The sequence below is a fragment of the Grampus griseus genome, assembly GCF_964374135.1.
Source record: "Grampus griseus genome assembly, chromosome: 11".
In the NCBI taxonomy this organism is placed as follows: Eukaryota; Metazoa; Chordata; class Mammalia; order Artiodactyla; family Delphinidae; genus Grampus; species Grampus griseus.
This window is the reverse complement of record NC_139005.1, coordinates 94,456,515-94,475,385: the sequence shown is the minus strand read 5'-3', so window position 1 is coordinate 94,475,385 and position 18,871 is coordinate 94,456,515. Positions and strand designations below refer to the sequence as shown.

The 18,871-nt window shown below is 41.0% G+C and overlaps 1 protein-coding gene across 4 annotated transcripts in view; it reads right to left on the bottom strand.

Moving 5' to 3' along the window:
- Positions 1-18,871, bottom strand: part of TNRC6B (trinucleotide repeat containing adaptor 6B) — a 247,967-nt gene that overhangs the window by 66,699 nt on the left and 162,397 nt on the right. For 2 of the 4 annotated variants that reach the window (XM_082665488.1, XM_082665489.1), the window contains one exon: positions 7,721-7,808. In XM_082665488.1, coding sequence (XP_082521614.1) covers positions 7,721-7,808 — 88 coding nt within the window. Of the gene's footprint in view, positions 1-7,720; positions 7,809-9,367; positions 9,458-13,408; positions 13,440-18,871 lie in introns of those variants that run through there. The other 2 variants (XM_082665487.1, XM_082665490.1) reach the window with 2 other exon arrangements.

Here is an 18,871-nt window from a genome sequence, read left to right as displayed (position 1 = left end):
GTCTTTTCTACATTGTATATTCTTGCCTCCTTTATCAAAGATAAGGTGACCATAGGCGTATGGGTTTATCTCTGGGCTTTCTGTCCTGTTCCATTGATCTACATTTCTGTTTCTGTGCCAGTACCATACTTTCTTGATTACTGCAGCTGTGCAGTATAGTCTGAAGTCAGGGAGCCTGATTCCTCCAGCTCCATTTTTCTTTCTCAAGATTGCTTTGGCTATTCGTGGTCTTTTGTGTTTCCATACAAATTGTGCAATTTTTTGTTCTAGCTCTGTGAAAAAGCTCTTGGTAGTTTGATAGGGATTGCATTGAATCTGCAGATTGCTTTGGGTAGTATAGTAATTTTCACAATGTTGATTCTTCCAATCCAAGAACATAGTATATCTCTCCATCTGTCTGTATCATCTTTAATTTCTTTCATCAGTGTTTTACAGTTTTCTGCATACAATCTTTTGTCTCCTTAGATAGGTTTATTCCTAGGTATTTTATTCTTTTTGTTGCAATGGTAAATGGGAGTGTTTCCTTAATTTCTCTTTCAGATTTTTCATCATTAGTATATAGGAATGCAAGAGATTTCTGTGCATTAATTTTGTATCCTGCTACTCTACCAAATTTATTGATTAGCTCTAGTAGGTTTCTGGTAGCATGTTTAGGATTCTCTATGTATAGTATCATGTCATCTGCAAACAGTGACAGTTTTACTTCTTCTTTTCCTATTTGGATTCCTTTTATTTCTTTTTCTTCTCTGACTGCTGTGGCTAAAACTTCCAAAACTATGTTGAATAACAGTGGTGAAAGTGGGCCACCTTGTCCTGTTCCTGATCTTAGAGGAAATGATTTCAGTTTTTCACCACTGAGAACGATGTTGCCTGTGGCTTTGTCATATGTGGCCTTTATTCTGTTGACGTAGGTTCCCTCTATGCCTACTTTCTGGAGAGTTTTTTTTATCATAAATGGATGTTGAATTTTGTCAAAAGGTTTTTCTGCATCTATAGAGATGATCATATGGTTTTTCTCCTTCAATTTGTTAATATGGTGTATCACATTGACTGATTTGCGTATATTGAAGAATCCTTGCATCCCTGGGATAAATCCCACTTGATCATGGTGTATGATCCTTTTAATGTGTTGTTGGATTCTGTCTGCTAGTATTTTGTTGAGGATTTTTGCACCTATGTTCATCAGAGATATTGGTCTGTAGTTCTCTTTTTTTGTGACATCTTTGTCTGGTTTTGGTACCAGGGTGATGGTGGTCTCGTAGAATAAGTTTGGGAGTGTTCCTCCCTCTGCTATATTTTGGAAGAGTTTGAGAAGGATAGGTGTTAGCTTTTCTCTAAATGTTTGACAGAACTTGCCTGTGAAGTTATCTGGTCCTGGGCTTTTGTTTGTTGGAAGATTTTTAATCACAGTTTCAATTTCAGTGCTTGTGAATGGTCTGTTTATATTTTCTGTTTCTTCCTGGTTCAGTCTCAGAAGGTTGTGCTTTTCTAAGATTTATCCATTTCTTCCAGGTTGTCCATTTTACTGGCATATAGTTGCTTGTAGTAATCTCTCATTACCCTTTGCATTTCTGCAGTGTCAGCTGTTACTCTTCCGTTTTCATTTCTAATTCTGTTGATTTGAGTCTTTGCCCTTTTTGTCTTGATGAGTCTGGCTAAGGGTTTATCAATTTTGTTTATCTTCTCAAAGAACCAGCTTTTAGTTTTATTATCTTTGCTACTGTTGCCTTCATTTCTTTTCCACTTATTTCTAGTCTGATCTTTATGATTTCTTTCCTTCTGCTAACTTTGGAGTTTTTTTGTTCTTCTTTCTCTAGTTGCTTTAGGTGTAAGGTTAGGTTGTTTATTTGAAATGTTTGTTTCTTGAGGTAGGACTGTATTACTATAAACTTCCCTTTTAGAATTGCTTTTGCTGCATCCCATAGGTTTTGGTTGTCGTGTTTTCACTGTCATGTGTTTCTAGGTATTTTTTGATTTCCTCTTTGCTTTCTTCAGTGATCTCTTGGTTATTTAGCAGAGTACTGTTTAGCCTTTACGTGTTTGTATTTTTTTACAGATTTTTTTCCTGTAATTGATATCTAGTCTCATAGCGTTGTGGTCAGAAAAGGTACTTGATACGATTTCAATTTTCTTAAATTTACCAAGGCTTGATTTGTGACCCAAGATATGATCTATCCATGAACATTCTCATAGAGAATGTTCCATGAGCACTTGAGAAGAAAGTGTATTCTGTTGTTTTGGGATGGAATGTCCTATAAATACCAATTAACTCCATCTTTTTTAATGTATCATTTAAAGCTTGTGTTTCCTTATTTGTTTTCATTTTGGATGAGCTGTCCACTGGTGAAAGTGGGGTGTTAGAAGTCCCCTACTATGATTGTGTTACTGTCAGCTTCCCCTTTTATGGCTGTTAGCATTTGCCTTATGTATTGAGGTGCTCCTATGTTAGGAACATAAATATTTACAATTGTTATATCTTCTTCTTGGATTGATCCCTTGATCATTACGTAGTGTCCTTCTTTGTCTCTTGTAATAGTCTTTATTTTAAAGTCTATTTTGTCTGATATGAGAATTGCTACTCCAGCTACAGGGTCTCCTGTAGATAGCAATATATACGGGTCTTGTTTCTGTATCCATTTAGCCAGTCTACGTCTTTTGGCTGGAGCATCTAATCCATTTACATTTAAGGTAATTATCGATATGTATGTTCCTATTACCATTTTCTTAATTGTTTTGGGTTTGTTACTGTAGGTCTTTTCCTTCTCCTGTGTTTCCTGCCTAGAGAAGTTCCTTTAGCATTTGTTGTAAAGCTGGTTTGGTGGTGCTGAATTCTCTTAACTTTTGCTTATCTGTAAAGGTTTTAATTTCTCCATCGAATCTGAGTGAGATCCTTGCTGGGTAGAGTAATCTTGGTTGTAGGTTCTTCCCTTCCCTCACTTTAAATATGTCCTGCCACTCCCTCTGGCTTGCAGGGTTTCTGCTGAAAAATCAGCTGTTAACCTTATGGGGATTCCCTTATATGTTATTTGTTGCTTTTTCTTTGCTGCTTTTAACATTTTTTTCTTTTATTTAGTTTGATTAATATGTGTCTCGGCGTGTTTCTCTTTGGGTTTACCCTGTATGGTACTCTCTGTGCTTCCTGGACTTGATTGACTATTTCCTTTCCCATGTTAGGGAAGTTTTCGACTATAATCTCTTCAGGTATTTTCTCAGTACCTTTCTTTTTCTCTTCTTCTTCTGGGACCCCTGTAATTCCAATGCTGGTGTGTTTAGTGTTGTCCCAGAGGTCTCTGAGATTGTCCTCAGTTCTTTTCATTCTTTCTTCTTTAATCTGCTCCCTGGCAGTTATTTCCACTATTTTATCTTCCAGGTCACTTATCCGTTCTTCTGCCTCAGTTATCCTGTCATTGATTCCTTCTAGAGTATTTTTAATTTTAGTAATTGTGTTGTTCATCACTGTTTGTTTGCTCTTTAGTTCTCCTTGATCCTTGTTAAATGTTCCTTGTATTTTCTCCATTCTGTTTCTGAGATTTTGGATCATCTTTACTATCATTACTCTGAATTCTTTTTCAGGTAGGTTGCCTATTTCGTCTACATTTGGTCTTGTAGGTTTTTACCTTTCTCCTTCGTCTGTAACATTTTTTTGTCATTTCATTTTTTTTTTTTTTTATGGGTGGTGCTGTATTCCTGTCTTACTGGTTGTTTGGCCTGAGAGGTCCAGCACTGGAGTTTGCAGGCAGTGGGATAGTGCTGCGTCTTGGTGCTGAGATGAGGACCTCTGGGAGGCCTCCCTCCAACTGATATTCCTTGGGGTCTGAGGTTCTCTGTTAGTCCAGTGGTTTGGACTCGGAGCTCCCACCACAGGAGCTCGGGCCCGACCTCCGGCCTGGGAACCAAGATCCTGCAAGTCCGTTGCTGGGGGTTCCTTCCGTCCCCTTAGGTGTCCGTGGTCCCCCACTGGTGCCTGGTAGGTGCCCTAGTTGTGAGGAGATGTGAATTCCACGTCCTCCTAGTATGCCATCTTGACTCCGCCATCCCCATTCACTTATTAAACTTTTTTTTTTTTTTTTTTTGCGGTACATGGGCCTCTCACTGTTGTGGCCTCTCCTGCTGTGGAGCACAGGCTCCGGACGCGCAGGCTCAGCGGGCATGGCTCACGGGCCCAGCCGCTCCACGGCACGTGGGATCTTCCCGGACCAGGGCACGAACCTGTGTCCCCTGCATCGGCAGGCAGACTCTCAACCATTGCGCCACCAGGGAAGCCCAAACAAACATTTTTTGACACTTTTGCACTGGGCACTGTCCTAGTTACTGGAAATACAAATATGAATAAAGTCTTGAGAAACTTAAGAGCCAGTCTAATGGGGTAGACAGAAAGCGATGATTGTAAAGCAATGGGGTAGGCTGAGAGAAAGATGTGGAAGCACTAGGAAGAGGCACCACAAATGTTTGCTGACTGACTGAATGAATGACCCCATTATAGAACCTCTGGCACATTCTCTACCATTCTTTGCATTATAGCACGTTTGCTGACTGACTGAATGAATAACCCCATTATAGAACCTCTGGCACATTCTCTACCATTCTTTGCATTATAGCACATTTTATGCCTCCTAGTTGAGGTGCTGTCTCTACAGTGAGGTCAGAAACCACTAAGACGGTCACATGGTGAGCTTTGTGCTCGCTCCTTAAAAGTGCTAAATCAGAATCTAATTCTGAAATTACACAATGGTTCAGTATGATAAAACAATATCAAAGGCCATGTGTTAAGCCTAGATCCTGTGTCAGCCAATCTAGAACATTTCTGAACAAAAATGAGTGAATTTTTATTGTTCATAATTAACCATTTGAAATTTCATTTATGGTGATTTTCCTCTTTGCTGTAACTTTTAAACCAGTTCTTAATGCAGATGCAAATACACGGGGGTGACTGTCCAGCTGTATATATGAAATTCTCTGCATAAATAATCCCAATTCACTCTCAAATAAATCCACACCATCTTTTATTTTAAATCATTTTTCTTAGTAGGATCCACAACGAAGGTTTACAGATGCACATTTTATTAATCACTTCTAGTATTGACGTTTCAGGTTAAAAAACATGGTTATCTATGTGAAGAATGAGGATGAACTGTACAATTGCCTAAAACAATCACTCTATTAGGCATCTTCTTGTAACCAGCCTTTGTTCAAGTTCCCCAGTGGCCAGCTTATAACCACGTATTCCCACAGACTGCAAAATCCAATTTTTGTAACAATTTATTAGATGAAATGTGAATGCCCTAAAGGAAGAAAGCCTTGGGGCTTCCCTGGTGGCGCAGTGGTTGAGAATCTGCCTGCCAATGCAGGGGACACAGGTTCGAGCCCCAGTCCGGGAAGATCCCATGTGCCACAGAGCAAGCCCGTGCACCACAACTACTGAGCCTGTGCTCTAGAGCCCATGAGCCACAACTATTGAGCCCGCGTGCCACAACTATTGAAGCCCGCACGCCTAGAGCCCGTGCTCCACAACAAGAGAAGCCACCGCAATGAGAAGCCCACGCACCGCAACAAAGAGCAGCCTCCACTTGCTGCAACCAGAGAAAGCTCACGCGCAGCAACGAAGACCCAAGGCAGCCATAAATGGAAGGAAAGAAGGAAGGGAGGGAGGGAGGGAGGAAGGAAGGAAGCCTACACTGAGGTTCACTATCCCATCACTCCTGTAGAAAGGTCACTGCATGTGGGTACAATGCCCCTGATACCCTAGAGCTGGTGGACCCGCACATCACAACCTTGGTGACGTGGAATGTGGCAGTATCCACCAAGTATAAAAAAGAAGCCTCTGGGGGCTTCCCTGGTGGCGCAGTGGTTGAGAGTCCGCCTGCCGATGCAGGGGACATGGGTTCGTGCCCCAGTCCGGGAAGATCCCACATGCTGTGGAGCGGCTGGGCCTGTGAGCCATGGCTGCTGAGCCTGTGCGTCTGGAGCCTGTGCTCCGCGACGGGAGAGGCCACAACAGTGAGAGGCCCACGTACTGCAAAAAAAAAAAAAAAAAAAGCCTCTGGGTCGTCATCTGACATTTTTATTCAGGCTCTTTACTGTCATTTTAGGCAGTTCTAACAAGCTCAGATTAGAAGCAGGTACCCTGACAGCATGAAGATGTGATGGTGAGCACACCACTATTAACAGAACCAGAAACACAATTAAAAGCAGACAAAACCTTAAAGAGCATAGTAGTCTATTACAGCACCAAACAATAATAAATATTCCTTTTAATTAAGTCTTGAAGAAAAGATAAATTACATTTCACATGTTTAATGTGGCAGCGTCATATGCAATCCAATTCAGAAAATATTTCCACTGTTTTTTTTTGTGCCCGCACTCCCAAATGATTTCAATAATTCAGAGAACAGAATAATGGGAAACACTCTATCCAACAGTGCTGGGGTAACTTGTAGTGTCCCTTGAGTTCGAATTTCTAGAGTCTGTTTCTAAATCTAGAGTTCCCTCTGAAGCTGGTAACTGTTTCCCCTCCATGAACTTAGCTTCAGTAACCTGGCTCCACAGCAGGGACCCTCAAACCTGCCTCACACTGAGGCCCTGCTTCCCAAGTGCTTCAGGTGGTGGTAACAAGAACTAGAGGCAAAGTGATTCTGCCGGGCACTTTGCAAAGGCAGAAATGCAACCGTGCCGAGCCAGAGTCTGCAGTGAAGTGGGGGAAGTTAGCTCAGACAGTGGTCAGGGCAGAGGGGCACGCTCTTCAGCAGAGGGGGCAGGGCGGGGAGGTCTACCCACTCTCTGTTCCCCACAACACTGTCAGGCAAACACTTCAACTAAGACTTGACAGTTGACAGCTGTCAGTCCTATGTCTTTTTTTCTTTTTTATAAATTTACTTATTTATTTATTTTTGGCTGTGTTGGTTCTTTGTTGCTGCGCGCAGCCTTTCTCTAGTTGCAGAGGGCGGGGGCTACTCTTCATTGTGGTGAGCGGGCTTCTCATTGCGGTGGCTTCTCTTGTTGCGGAGCACGGGTTCTAGGCACGCCGGCTCAGTAGTTGTGCCTTGCAGGCTCTAGAGCGCAGGCTCAGTAGTTGTGGCTCACGGGCTTAGTCACTCTGCGGCATGTGGGATCTTCCTGGACCAGGGCTTGAACCCGTGTCCCCTACATTGGCAGGCTGATTCTCAACCACGGCACCACCAGGGAAGCTCTGTCTTTTTTTCTTTTAGCATCTTTTTTTCCCCAAGCAAATGCCTCAAAGCTGTGCAATACTATCTCCCCCAGAGCATGAAGCAAGCCCACCAGATCCTCTCTGAGGGAGATTTCTTTACAGAATTATCAAAAGGTAGACTCATATAAATGATAATGTTGTAGGTGGACCAGAAGGACAAGATCAGGGCAAATGGCAAGCTTTGAAAAGTTATTCTACAAGCTTAAGAAAATGGAGATTAATCATGACACAAATAAGGAAACAGTACAAGCATTTAAGTGTCGGTAACTCTCTTGCTTTTCTCAGTATTGTTTACTGTTGTTTTCAATAAAATCAGCTATAGCATTAATTTAACATCTACTTTATGGTAACAAATTCAGGTCTTTAACTTTCTCCCACTTTCAAATCTTAAAACTCTTAAGTAAATTAATGCCTCAAGTAGCATTATTAAGATTGTCAGGTATCCAAACTAAGGCAGTTACTTATTCTAGATGCTTGGCTACGTAAAGACAGACTTTAATTGGTAAAACCCACCTTCTGAGTGGCTTCTTTTTTCTTTTTATCCTCTTTCTTCCTTTTCTTGTCTTCCATTAACTGTTCTTCCCTTTCTTGCTCCTTCTCTCTGTTAAAGTAATGTCACACAAGGTTAAACATCTCTATCCACAGTTTATTTGTGTAGCAAATTAAATGCTTATAGATGGTAGGCAAGGCAACAAACATTTCATCTCTGACTGAGCAGAGCACAGTATTCTACTTAAGCTAGGAGGATACATAAAACTCACCACATTTAGTTATCCCCTTTATTTTGGTTTGTAACCCCCTTTGCAAAACATGACATTAAGTTTGGTTTTAAAGAAACCCATTAAAGAGAGGCTTTATAATATCTTCCTAAACACACACACACACACACACACACACACACACACACACGAGATTAATGTATTTCCACTCAGCAAAGAACCTGATTTGAATATATGACAACATCCAGTTGGCTTCTGACAATATTCCTCACAAATAATGCAGAACATGACTTCAGTTTTGGTACACAGGTATTTATCATAACTTAGGTGTTTTCCCATGACAGCTTCAGAGTGGTGAACATAAAACCCTATGTTCTAAATTCCATATTTTTCTTCTTCATTATTAACACTGTATGTTTTACATGTTTTCTACTTGTGTTTTTAAGGCAGTATTGAAGGTCCTACAAACCCATGTATTCCCTACTGGGTGATTTGACAATTAAGATCATCAGGTTTTGCTCTCCTCAATTAAAATAAAACATAAAAAAAATCTAGTTGAAGAAACATGCTGAATCCTAAGAAACTGTAACTTATACCTCACATTTGAAAAATAATTGTAAAATGTAATATTTATTCTACTATATATTATATTCTTACCTATGGTCTAATATTCTAATATATATAGAAGGCTGTCAACTTCTATGTATTGACTGGAAAAAATGCATAAACAACCACTGGTGTAACCTTGTGGTGTAGCCACAAGGCAGGAAACTCCAGACGCCATGCTTATTGAATTTCAGAGCTGGAAGGAGAGTTAGGGATCCAGCTTCCAGTTCCAACCTCTGAGCAGATGCTGCCTGCAGTACTTGTGATTTTAGGTGATCCGACACACCGAGTCCACGGTTGCACAGATATCACCTAGAAAAAGGCTAAATTAAATGTCAGAGAAATTAAAGAAAAATGTTGAATGCTTGCAGACGTGACAAAGATCACAAAGATGGTCCTTGAAGGACTCAAGTTTGGGGAGTGAAACTCACTCAACCTACCTAAAAGGAACTGAGGACCCACACTGAGGCACACTCTCATGAATAGGTAAATAGTGCTTTATTTATAGAAAACAAGAACTAATAAACAAACAAAAAATAAGTGCTTTACCTATATATCAAGTTTTCAGTGGCTCTTTCTACATTCACAAATACTGCCCTTTCTCCTTCTGTATCTCTGTGCATTAATATACAAAAGCCTAAAATCCACGATTCATAGTCCAAGGCAACTTCCATGAACACTTCAAAAATAAAATCAAGGAAGAGATTTTATTGTAATTTCCTTAGGTTTAAGGCTGGATTTCTTTGGAGTCAGATTGTGTGCCATCAGCCTAAGTGTGAAGTTCTTGGTGAAAATCCACTTGCAGCCGTGGACTGCTTTAAGAAAATGGACTTACGAAAATTGGCAAGATAGATGTTGACCATCTAAGGTAGGCTGGCCACAGATCCTGTTATATTTGGCTCCTACGGCCTCTCGCTTCCTCTGGCTGCAAATGGAAGAAGATGGGGTTCCTCATGACCCAGTTACTGTAACTTGATTTCCATATTTTAAACTAAAACTGACTACAGAAAAAGAGCAACCACAGCCTGAATATCTCCTGTTTAAATATTCAATGCTCTAAAAAGCATTAAGTTGCAAAACTAAAAGTTTATTTTTTAAATGCAATGTAGAAAAATAAAAAGCAGTCTTTTTTTTTTTTTAGAATTGTGTGATCCGTTTTATACATTACTATTTCAATATGTCAAGTGATAAACATTGGAAACAGAAGATAAAGCAGTAAGTCTTTAATGAGACACCTTTTTAAAAAACAACTAAGCTTTTCAAATATTTTTTCCTATAAACAGGTAATTCAGGGAAAGGGACTGAAATTTATGTTCACTACAAGCAGATTTATTTCCAAAACAAATATTTTTCAAAGCTTTCCAGGAGACAGGCTGTGCTTTCACCCTGATCTTTTACTCCGTGTGTTGGTAGAATTGAGTCTTCTCTTTAAATTTCACTTCCTTAGGAAGAATTTATTTTCCCAAACCAAGCCTGACTTAAAAACCTGCCATTTGCTTAATAATGAATCAGAAAGTGTGGGGTTCACTTTTCTTCTAATTCGGTTGTGCTCTATCTTGGCTGCACGTTAGTACCATTTGGGGAGCTTTAAAACATCTCTATGCTGCATCAGAGCCTAACAGGGGTGAAGAGGGCATCCATGCAGGGAAGGCATCTATGGTGGTGGTGATGGGAGATCCATTACATATGGGGGATTGACCAATAAGTAAATATATTAACGATGATGACAATCAGGTTTCTCACTACTGAAAAAAGGAGTTACCAAATGGAAAAGGAGAAATCTCAAATGAACCCTGTAACGTTGGATCAGAATTAGTTATTGGCATGAACTCATGATTTTTAACACATACAGACTGACATAACAAAAAAAGTAGATGTAACTTTGTGTGCCCATATGTGTATATTTCCTTCATGTATGCAAACACACACGCTTATTGTCTAGCTCTATCACTGAGAGGGCTTGGGAACAAGCAACGTCCAAATACTGTAGGTATAACACACCTCGAACCCAGATTATGTCTTCTAAATACCATTCTTTACTAAGAGAACCAGAGTTCTTTGGAAAAAGAGCTAATTTGGGGGCTTGAACATGGAACACACAAAATGAGCCTGGAATGCCTATTTGCCAAGAAGCAAGGAAATCTACAAATGATGGGACACGTCAAATGGTCACAAAGGCTTGAAGGGGCTCCTACAAGCTACATCTGGGACAATATGACAATAAAAATAAGTAATGATAGTAACAGATTACAGGCCATTGCATAAAACAGGAAAACATCAGTCTATACAGATAGAAATAAGTAAATGAATACATTGAAAATGACAAGGAATGTAATAGAGTTTTAAAGCATCACACCATAAAAATACTTACTGATTATAAAAGAGAAAATAGTAATTATACAGAGGAGAAGCCTGGCAGACACTACCTTAATCAATAATCTATGTGAATATCAATAATGGGACAAACTGAAATTATGAGTCACCTGATTGGATGCTCTGAGAACACAGCATCACTCCTATGATACGTATAACCTGAATATCATCACGAGGAAACATCAAACAGCCCCAAATTGAGAGACATTTTAGAAAACTACTGGTTTGCAATCTTCAGAAGTTTCAAGGTAATGAACACTAAGGGAAGATTGGGGAAGTGTTCCAAATGGAAGGAGACTAAAGAGATACAACCACCAATTGCAAAGTGTGATCCTTTTGCTATAAAGGCCATTACTGGGGCCAGTGTTAAACCTTGAAAAGGAGCTAAAGATTAAATGGTAGTAATGTATCAGTGTTAATTTTTTTTTGATGGTTTTCTTGTGCATATATAGGAGACTGTTCGTGTTTTTTAGAAATACACTAGTATTCTAATTATTGGGGAAAGGATGTATGTGATGGGACATTGGGTCAGCAATTTTTTTTTTAATTATTAAGGGAAAAAAGTGTTGTGTTTTTTTCCCCAAAATCATAGTTGTAACTTTTCAGTAAGTTCAAGGTTGTTTCCCAAAACAAAACACCAAAAAACAAACATCAGTAAAACCACTGCCCAGGCAGTACTCCAGATCAATTACATAGGAATCAATGGGGTTTTTTCCCCACAGCCCCCACCCCCAAGTGGTTCTAACATGTAGTTGGAGTTGAGAACAACTACTCTAAATTCCTGTGCTAAGCCTACACTTTAAAACATATCTATTTATACTTCAAAAATCAAACCTCCCATACAACAATCAAATACAAATGGCAGGGACTAGATGGGTCTCAGTTAACCTTCAAATACTTCTAGATCTAGAAGCAGGAGAAATCATTGATACTTTCCCCCATCTCTAAATACACAACCAGATACAAGCGTAAACACTGTAATCGAGAATAAATCTACAATGATAAAAAGCCAAAACTACTCTTAAAAAATGTCCAAAGTGAAGAAAATCAACAGTTTCCTTCTTTCTTCTTCTTTTTTCTTTTTTTATAAATAACCATTAGTTGCAAGAAGTATGTACAAGTGAGTTTTATTTTGTTTTGTTTTTTTTTGCGGGCCTCTCACCGTTGTGGCCTCTCCCGTTGCGGAGCACAGGCTCTGGATGCGCAGGCTCAGAGGCCATGGCTCACGGGCCCAGCCGCTCCGCGGCATGTGGGATCTTCCCGGACCAGGGCACGAACCCATGTCCCCTGCATCGGCAGGCGGACTCTCAACCACTGCGCCACCAGGGAAGCCCACAAGTGAGTTTTTTTTGAGAAAGGCAATATCTGAATAAAAGGGGAGATTATCCAATATTCACCTGAGCTGAGGCAGAGCAAGACTCCTGTTTTGCATGCAAGTTCAGAACACTGAAGAATAACGATGCTGACATTCCTAAAAACCTGCTGCTTCTCACATCCAAAGCCTCCAAGGGTCTGAGGCCATGCTGGGGATGTCCAGAGCTGTAATATCCAGATGACAATTCCCTCGAGCTGACATCCAGGGCCATTCACAGTACAGTTCCAAATTCTACACTTCCCTCATCCACTGTGCAGACCTGACACAAAAACCTTCCTCCTTTTTGTTGCCCAATGACATCTTACCCCGTTGTCAAGCCTTAGCTCAGTATCTGTCTGCTTCAATAAAGCCTTCCCTGACAACTCCAATTCATAAGAAACTCGCCCTCCTCTGTACACCTCACCACCTCTGCCGTGCCTCTTGTCTGGCCCTCGAGGGGTTCCAAGGCAGATGCTATCAGTCACTGGCAGCACCAGAGCATGTAAAATGACTTTTCTATAGCATGGCTGCTTTGACCAGAGCTCTGGGAGAAAGAGCTGGTTTGGGGGCTCCTCTGTGTCTCACTTCCCTTCTACCAGGATGCCCAGGAACTGACCCATTTCTTTAACAAACATCTGTGAGCTAGGCACTTTCCTAAGCACTGGAGATCAGCAGAAACAAAACCAAACCCCAGCTCTCGGGCGGGCTTACGTTCCAGTGGGGTAGATAGGCATCAACCAAGATACGACGAAGTACACGTATCAAATATACATTTCAGGTGGCAACAAGTGCCTCGAGGAGGACGGGGCAGGGTGAGCTGAAGAAGGGTTAGAAAAGGCCTCTCTGATAAGGTGGCCTAGGAATGGAGACCCACGAGGCGAGGGAGATGCGACTACCTGGGAGAGAGCACTCCAGGCAGAGGGAACAGTAAGTGTGAAGGAATGACACGGGGGTGTTTGGCAAGGAGGCTGGAGCAGAGGGAGTGAGGGAGACAGCGGCAGATGAGGTCAGAGAGGGAGCAGGGCTCTCATGAGAGTGACTGCACTTTTCAAACTAACCGGGACACATCTCCTGATAACTGAGTAAGGAAGCAACCTGGGACTGGGGTGCACACACATAACCAACACTTCCGATACCTCTAATTCTCACCTTCAATGAAAAGGCCCATTTCTCCCCTCCGGGTCAACACTTCCAGAGCTCCTGCTTCTGTCCCAGGGGCTGGCATGCCTCCCTCAGAGCACCCATCACACTGTAGAACAGCAAGCCAAATAGGTCTACGTTTGCTACCAATGAAGTCTCTGGACGCAGGGGAGTTGTCCTTTCTCTTATCATATGCACTGAGCACAAATACCAGGACACACTAGGCCCTCTACTAAATGTTACCAAAATGCATGATTACGGAGCAAGCGACACTTTTCTATCCCTTCCGTGGGACACGTGTTCAAGAGAAAAGCCTCAAAGCACCTAATTAAATCACTTAACAAACATACGCTGAGTTACTATTATGTGCCAGGTCTTAATCTAGGCACTGGGCATATAACAGTGGCCTCAGAGGCTGACAGTCTAGACAGAGACAGACACACACATACACAACACCAGGAAATCATTACAAATGCCATGAAGAGAATAATGCTGGGAAAGGGGCTAGAGAGTGACCAAGAGGGAAGGGACAGGGAAGATGGTGAGCTACTTTACACAAGATGCTCCCAGAAGGCCTCTCTCAGGCAGTGAGAGACCGAAATGCAGAAAATTATCTGGGAGAAGAGTGACCAACCAGGCTGAGAGAACAATAAACACAAGGGTCCTGAGATGGGACAGTGCATGGTGTGTATTTGGGGCTTTATTTTTTGGGGGGAGGAATATTCTTCTCTCTCCCTTCCCCAACCCCCCACAGCAAAACCCCACACACACCCTTCAGAGTTTTCTGTACTTATCTTGTAATAGTCCTTGCTCACATCAAAAGAACTAGGCATTCCATTTCTTAAAAGCTTCTGTTCTACGTCCGTCCTTCCTTCCTTCTTTATCTCAGTGCCCACTTCACGCCAAGCACTGTGCTAGAGGCCAAGATCCAGCAGCAAACTAGATGCAGTGCTGTTGTCCTCCTGGAGCTCTCAGTTTAAATTTTTGTGTGTGTGATAATTTTTAAAATTTTTTATTTATTTATTTTGGCTGAGCTGGGTCTTCGTCGCGGGGTGCAGGCTTCTCTAGTTGTGGCACGTTGGCTTAGTTGAGGCATGTAGGATCTTAGTTCCCCCACCAGGGATCAAACCCGGGCCCCTTGCATTGGCAGCATGGAATCTTAACCACTGGACCACCAGGGAAGTCCCTCAGTTTAAATTTTTAAACAGCTGCATCTCGCCTCACAGTTCAGACAACATCTTCAAGGGAGGAACCTCTGCTCTTGCTCTGCGCTCCATCTTTACCAGCACTCTGGGGTACTCTGAAGAAAGGTTACAGTGCCATTGGTGTTTTGAAAGTACCAGAACCTTGGATATGTGAATTCATAGTTTGTAATAATCTAGGTAAGAGATCAACTTCTTCCCACAAACTAGAATCATGACCAATGATTCCTGAATTGTTCAAACCCAAACCCATCATGCCTCAAACATCAAGTAGAGGTAGGACTGACAATTTCATACTTGAAAGCAGTAATCACCAATATGCTGACTGGAGTGTAAAGATACTAAGAACCTCAATTCAGCTAAACAGACAGGGTTCATCTTAACAGGAAAATGTGTCCAGATATAAAGAGCATCTTTCTTTTCTTGAAGGTGGGGATAACTGGCCACAACACCTGATGCTCTCTGGTCAGTAAGTGTGGCGGCACCTTTGGTCCCAGTTCCTAACCAACTCTACACAATTGAGGCAGACAGACCCGAACGGATACAACAGATCCATCCAACATGTGAAACATGCCAGAAGCAAACCAATACCGTAAAAGAACAAGCTATCAATACATCAACAACTTGGATGAATCTCCAGGGAATTATGGTAAGTGAGCCAATTGTTGTAAGGGAGTCCCAAAAGCCAATCCCAAAGGTTACATCCTGTATGATTCTATTTACAGAACATTCTGAAATGAATGTTGCTGTCATGAATGTTGTCAATGAATGAAGTAGTTGTTAGGGATTGAGGGGTTGAGGTGGGGTGAGGCAGGGTGATTATAAAAAAGGGTGACACTAGTGGTCCTTATGGTGATGCATCTTCTGTATCTTGTTAGTGGTGGTGGATACACGAACCTACATGTGACAAGACTATAGAACTAAACACACACATACACAAATAAGCACAAGTAAAACTGGGGAAATCTAAATAAGATCGGTGAGTTATATCTGTCAGTATCTTGGCTGTAATACTGTACCACAGTTCTGCAAGAAGAAACCATCGGCAGAATCTGGGTAAAAGGTACCTGGAATCTCGACGTGTTATTTCTTACAACTGCATGTGAATTTACAATTATCTCAATAAAGATATTAATTTAAAAAAAAGAGCCTCAAACATTGACTCATCTTTTAGTTATCTGTTTAAAATTTTTTAAGGACTTCTACTTTAAACAATTCTTTTAACAGCTCTTTATGAAAGTCACATAAGAGTCAAAAAGAATTTTAGAAAACATTTTAGTCCTGACATTCACAGAAATGCATTCCGTCAAATATTCTAGAATCTACCCTTCACTCTAATGTATTCAAATTGTTACAGTTTTATCAGTCAAGGTTCCTTGCGTCTTCAGTACGTTAGATTTGTGATAAATATGATACCACAGGATATTTAAAATGCTCCTCTACCATGCAATTCGTAACATCATCCTTCTACTGAGAATTTTAGTGCTGTACTAGTAATAAAAGCTATTATTTGACTTTGCGGTGGATAAGTGCATCAATTCAGCCAATATCAACTCCAAGCCCCTTCTGGCCTATTTCCCAGACTCCCTTACAACTAGAGATTGAAATGTGACTTATGTCCTACCAATAAGTTGCGCTCGTGCATGACTTTACTAGGGAACTGACAGGGCACAGGGCACCCCTCTTCTCAGGGAGCAGACATGATGTGGTCCTGGAGCCAAAACCTCTAACAGCGGTTTCCTGAATGTACAGTAAGAGGAAAAAGCTCCCGTGGGGCCGCCAGTTCCGTGGTGTGATTCCCAAGGATCTGTGAGACAGCATCACCATTTAATAAACCCCTGGCACCAGTGAGAGTGAATTAATTCTATTGTCTGACACTAAGAACTCTGTCCAACACAGATATATATATAAGCTTTCCAAAGCACATGTAATATATGTGACTTGTATAGACGTTTATTTCCTTAAAAGACAAACGGTAATCTCAGCAATTTATAAAATAGTAAGGAAATAACTAGACACAAAAGCATTAACATTCATAACCAATTAAGGATTAATGATACCACACATATCTGGAGTGAGGAAAATTAACAAAAGGAGTGCAATGAAAAGAGTTAAGCAAAGTGCCAGAAGTATCCATTTAGAGTGTTTTTAATTAAAAATGCACACAGAAAGAGAGCATGTTGGAATAAATCCATTTCAGCAGAGGAATTACAAAGCAGGATACTCCAAAGATCTGTGTTGGATTTGTTCTTAACATTTTTTCATTTGCAGGATCTGACTGAGGGAATTTAATGGGATGCTAATGTAATTTGCACATGATATTAAATTAGTAGAGGCCAAACAGCACAGAGGCATCAAAATCATTCTAACACTGAGTGGCTCATGGGAAGAAAACAGTAATATTAAACCTAGAAAAATTAAGGTAAGTATATTTTTCATTAATTTAGAGGGATGCAGAAATTTCTCCTGCCTTCAATTGCATTGTGTAATATGCAATAGGCTATTCTTTTGTGTGTCGGCAACAAAATTAACACCTCTCCTACATATGACTTACCTTTCTACACGAGGCTGTGCAAAGCAATGCTTCTCAAACTTTAATGGGAATCTTGTTAAAATGCAGATTCTTATTTAGTAGGTGTGGGTTGGGACCTACAATTCTCCATTTCTAACAAGCTGCTGGTTCCTGGACCTTACTTTGAATAGCACAGGTACAATGCACTTACTTGGTTGTTCTTTCTAGGAAATTATGGAATTGTAGTTACTTCTCCAAGGATAAATATTAACCTCATTAACATCAAGCTTATGCCTTGCTATTCCCATCTGTGTTTCAGTGCCAAATTACAGTGTAATCTTCATAAAGATATATTAAAAGTCAATTAAACAACTTGTGTAATACCAAATATGCATAAAATTCAATTGAAACGATGACATCAGGAATAGCTAGGACCAAATGTGTGCAGGCAAAAAATCCATGATGACAGCAAATGTAAGGCATCAATAGTTGAAGGGGACCATCAACTGCAGGGTACGTGCAGGTTTCAGGTATGTCAAACATGAAAAGAATTTGCGTTTCAGAATCAATTAAATATGGCAATAATACTTTTGCATATATAACCTCTGATTCTAAGCATCTCACAAATTCCCCCACTTTCCATAGATGAGGCACATGCAAGGAATAGGTTTATTTGGAATTACTCAAATCAAATAAAGGAAGATAATGCATTTAAAAGACCTTGTTTTCACTTTCAAAAATTCCATGTGGCAAAAGTTATAACCAACAATGCAGGAGGTTTTTCCCTGCGAAACCCTGCAGGGTTAGAATGGTGCCTGAGGAATACCTAATTTGAAATGACTCTTCTTATACTTTATATACTGTTGCCATGCAGCCCAGCAATCTATAACAAAACCTTCTATTCAATCTTAGTGCAGCTGTGTAGGAAGTTCTCTACATTGCTTTCGAAATTACCTCCTTATAGCTGCCACCCACCGGTCCTAAGCCTTCCTTTTCAGACCGCACAAGGTAAGTCTTCTAAATCCGTATTTGTAGTCATCTATCATGCATCCCTGACGCTTTCTCAGTTTCTTCAAACATTTCACATGTGACCTGGTTTTCTGCCCCCTCACCACTGGGGTCATTATCCCCTAAACATGTCCAGTTTGTCTACACGCATCCAATTATCGGTTAAAGCAGGACCAAATAGAGTAGACCTGCCACTTCTTTGTCCCAGATAATATTTCACTGCCAAAACAGTCAAAGAGCCAGTTTCCCTTCTTAGCAATCACATCTTTCTGAGTTACAGCTACCTCACACCCCTATTTTTCACAGTACTGCTAAGTTACTTCTCCAAGACTGTGTGCACAATCTCACATGTGTCTCTCCCAAAGTCCTCTGTGCCAGACTGTCTGTCGGCCTACCACTGCGGCCTCCTACAGTCTTCCCTGCACTGCAGGGAAAGGGCTGGAACAACATTTCCCAGAATCCCTTTCTCTGTCTGGTCTAGGTTGGACACAGCCAATGAGAGGCTCTCTCTTGGTCTGGAAGGCAGAAGTCAGTATTCTCTAAAAATAGTTGCAAGCAGACACGTAGGCAGCGGCAGACAGGACTTTCCACTTTTACAGCAGCTTCCAGATGAACTGGAGCCATACTGGAGCTGCAGGCAGCCGCTGAGATCACTGCTTCCCTGGGAACCCAGCACTCTACTTTCATCAACAATAACAGTGGTCTCCCTGCATTACCCCACTCCACCCAGACTTCCTAATGGTTGTGTGA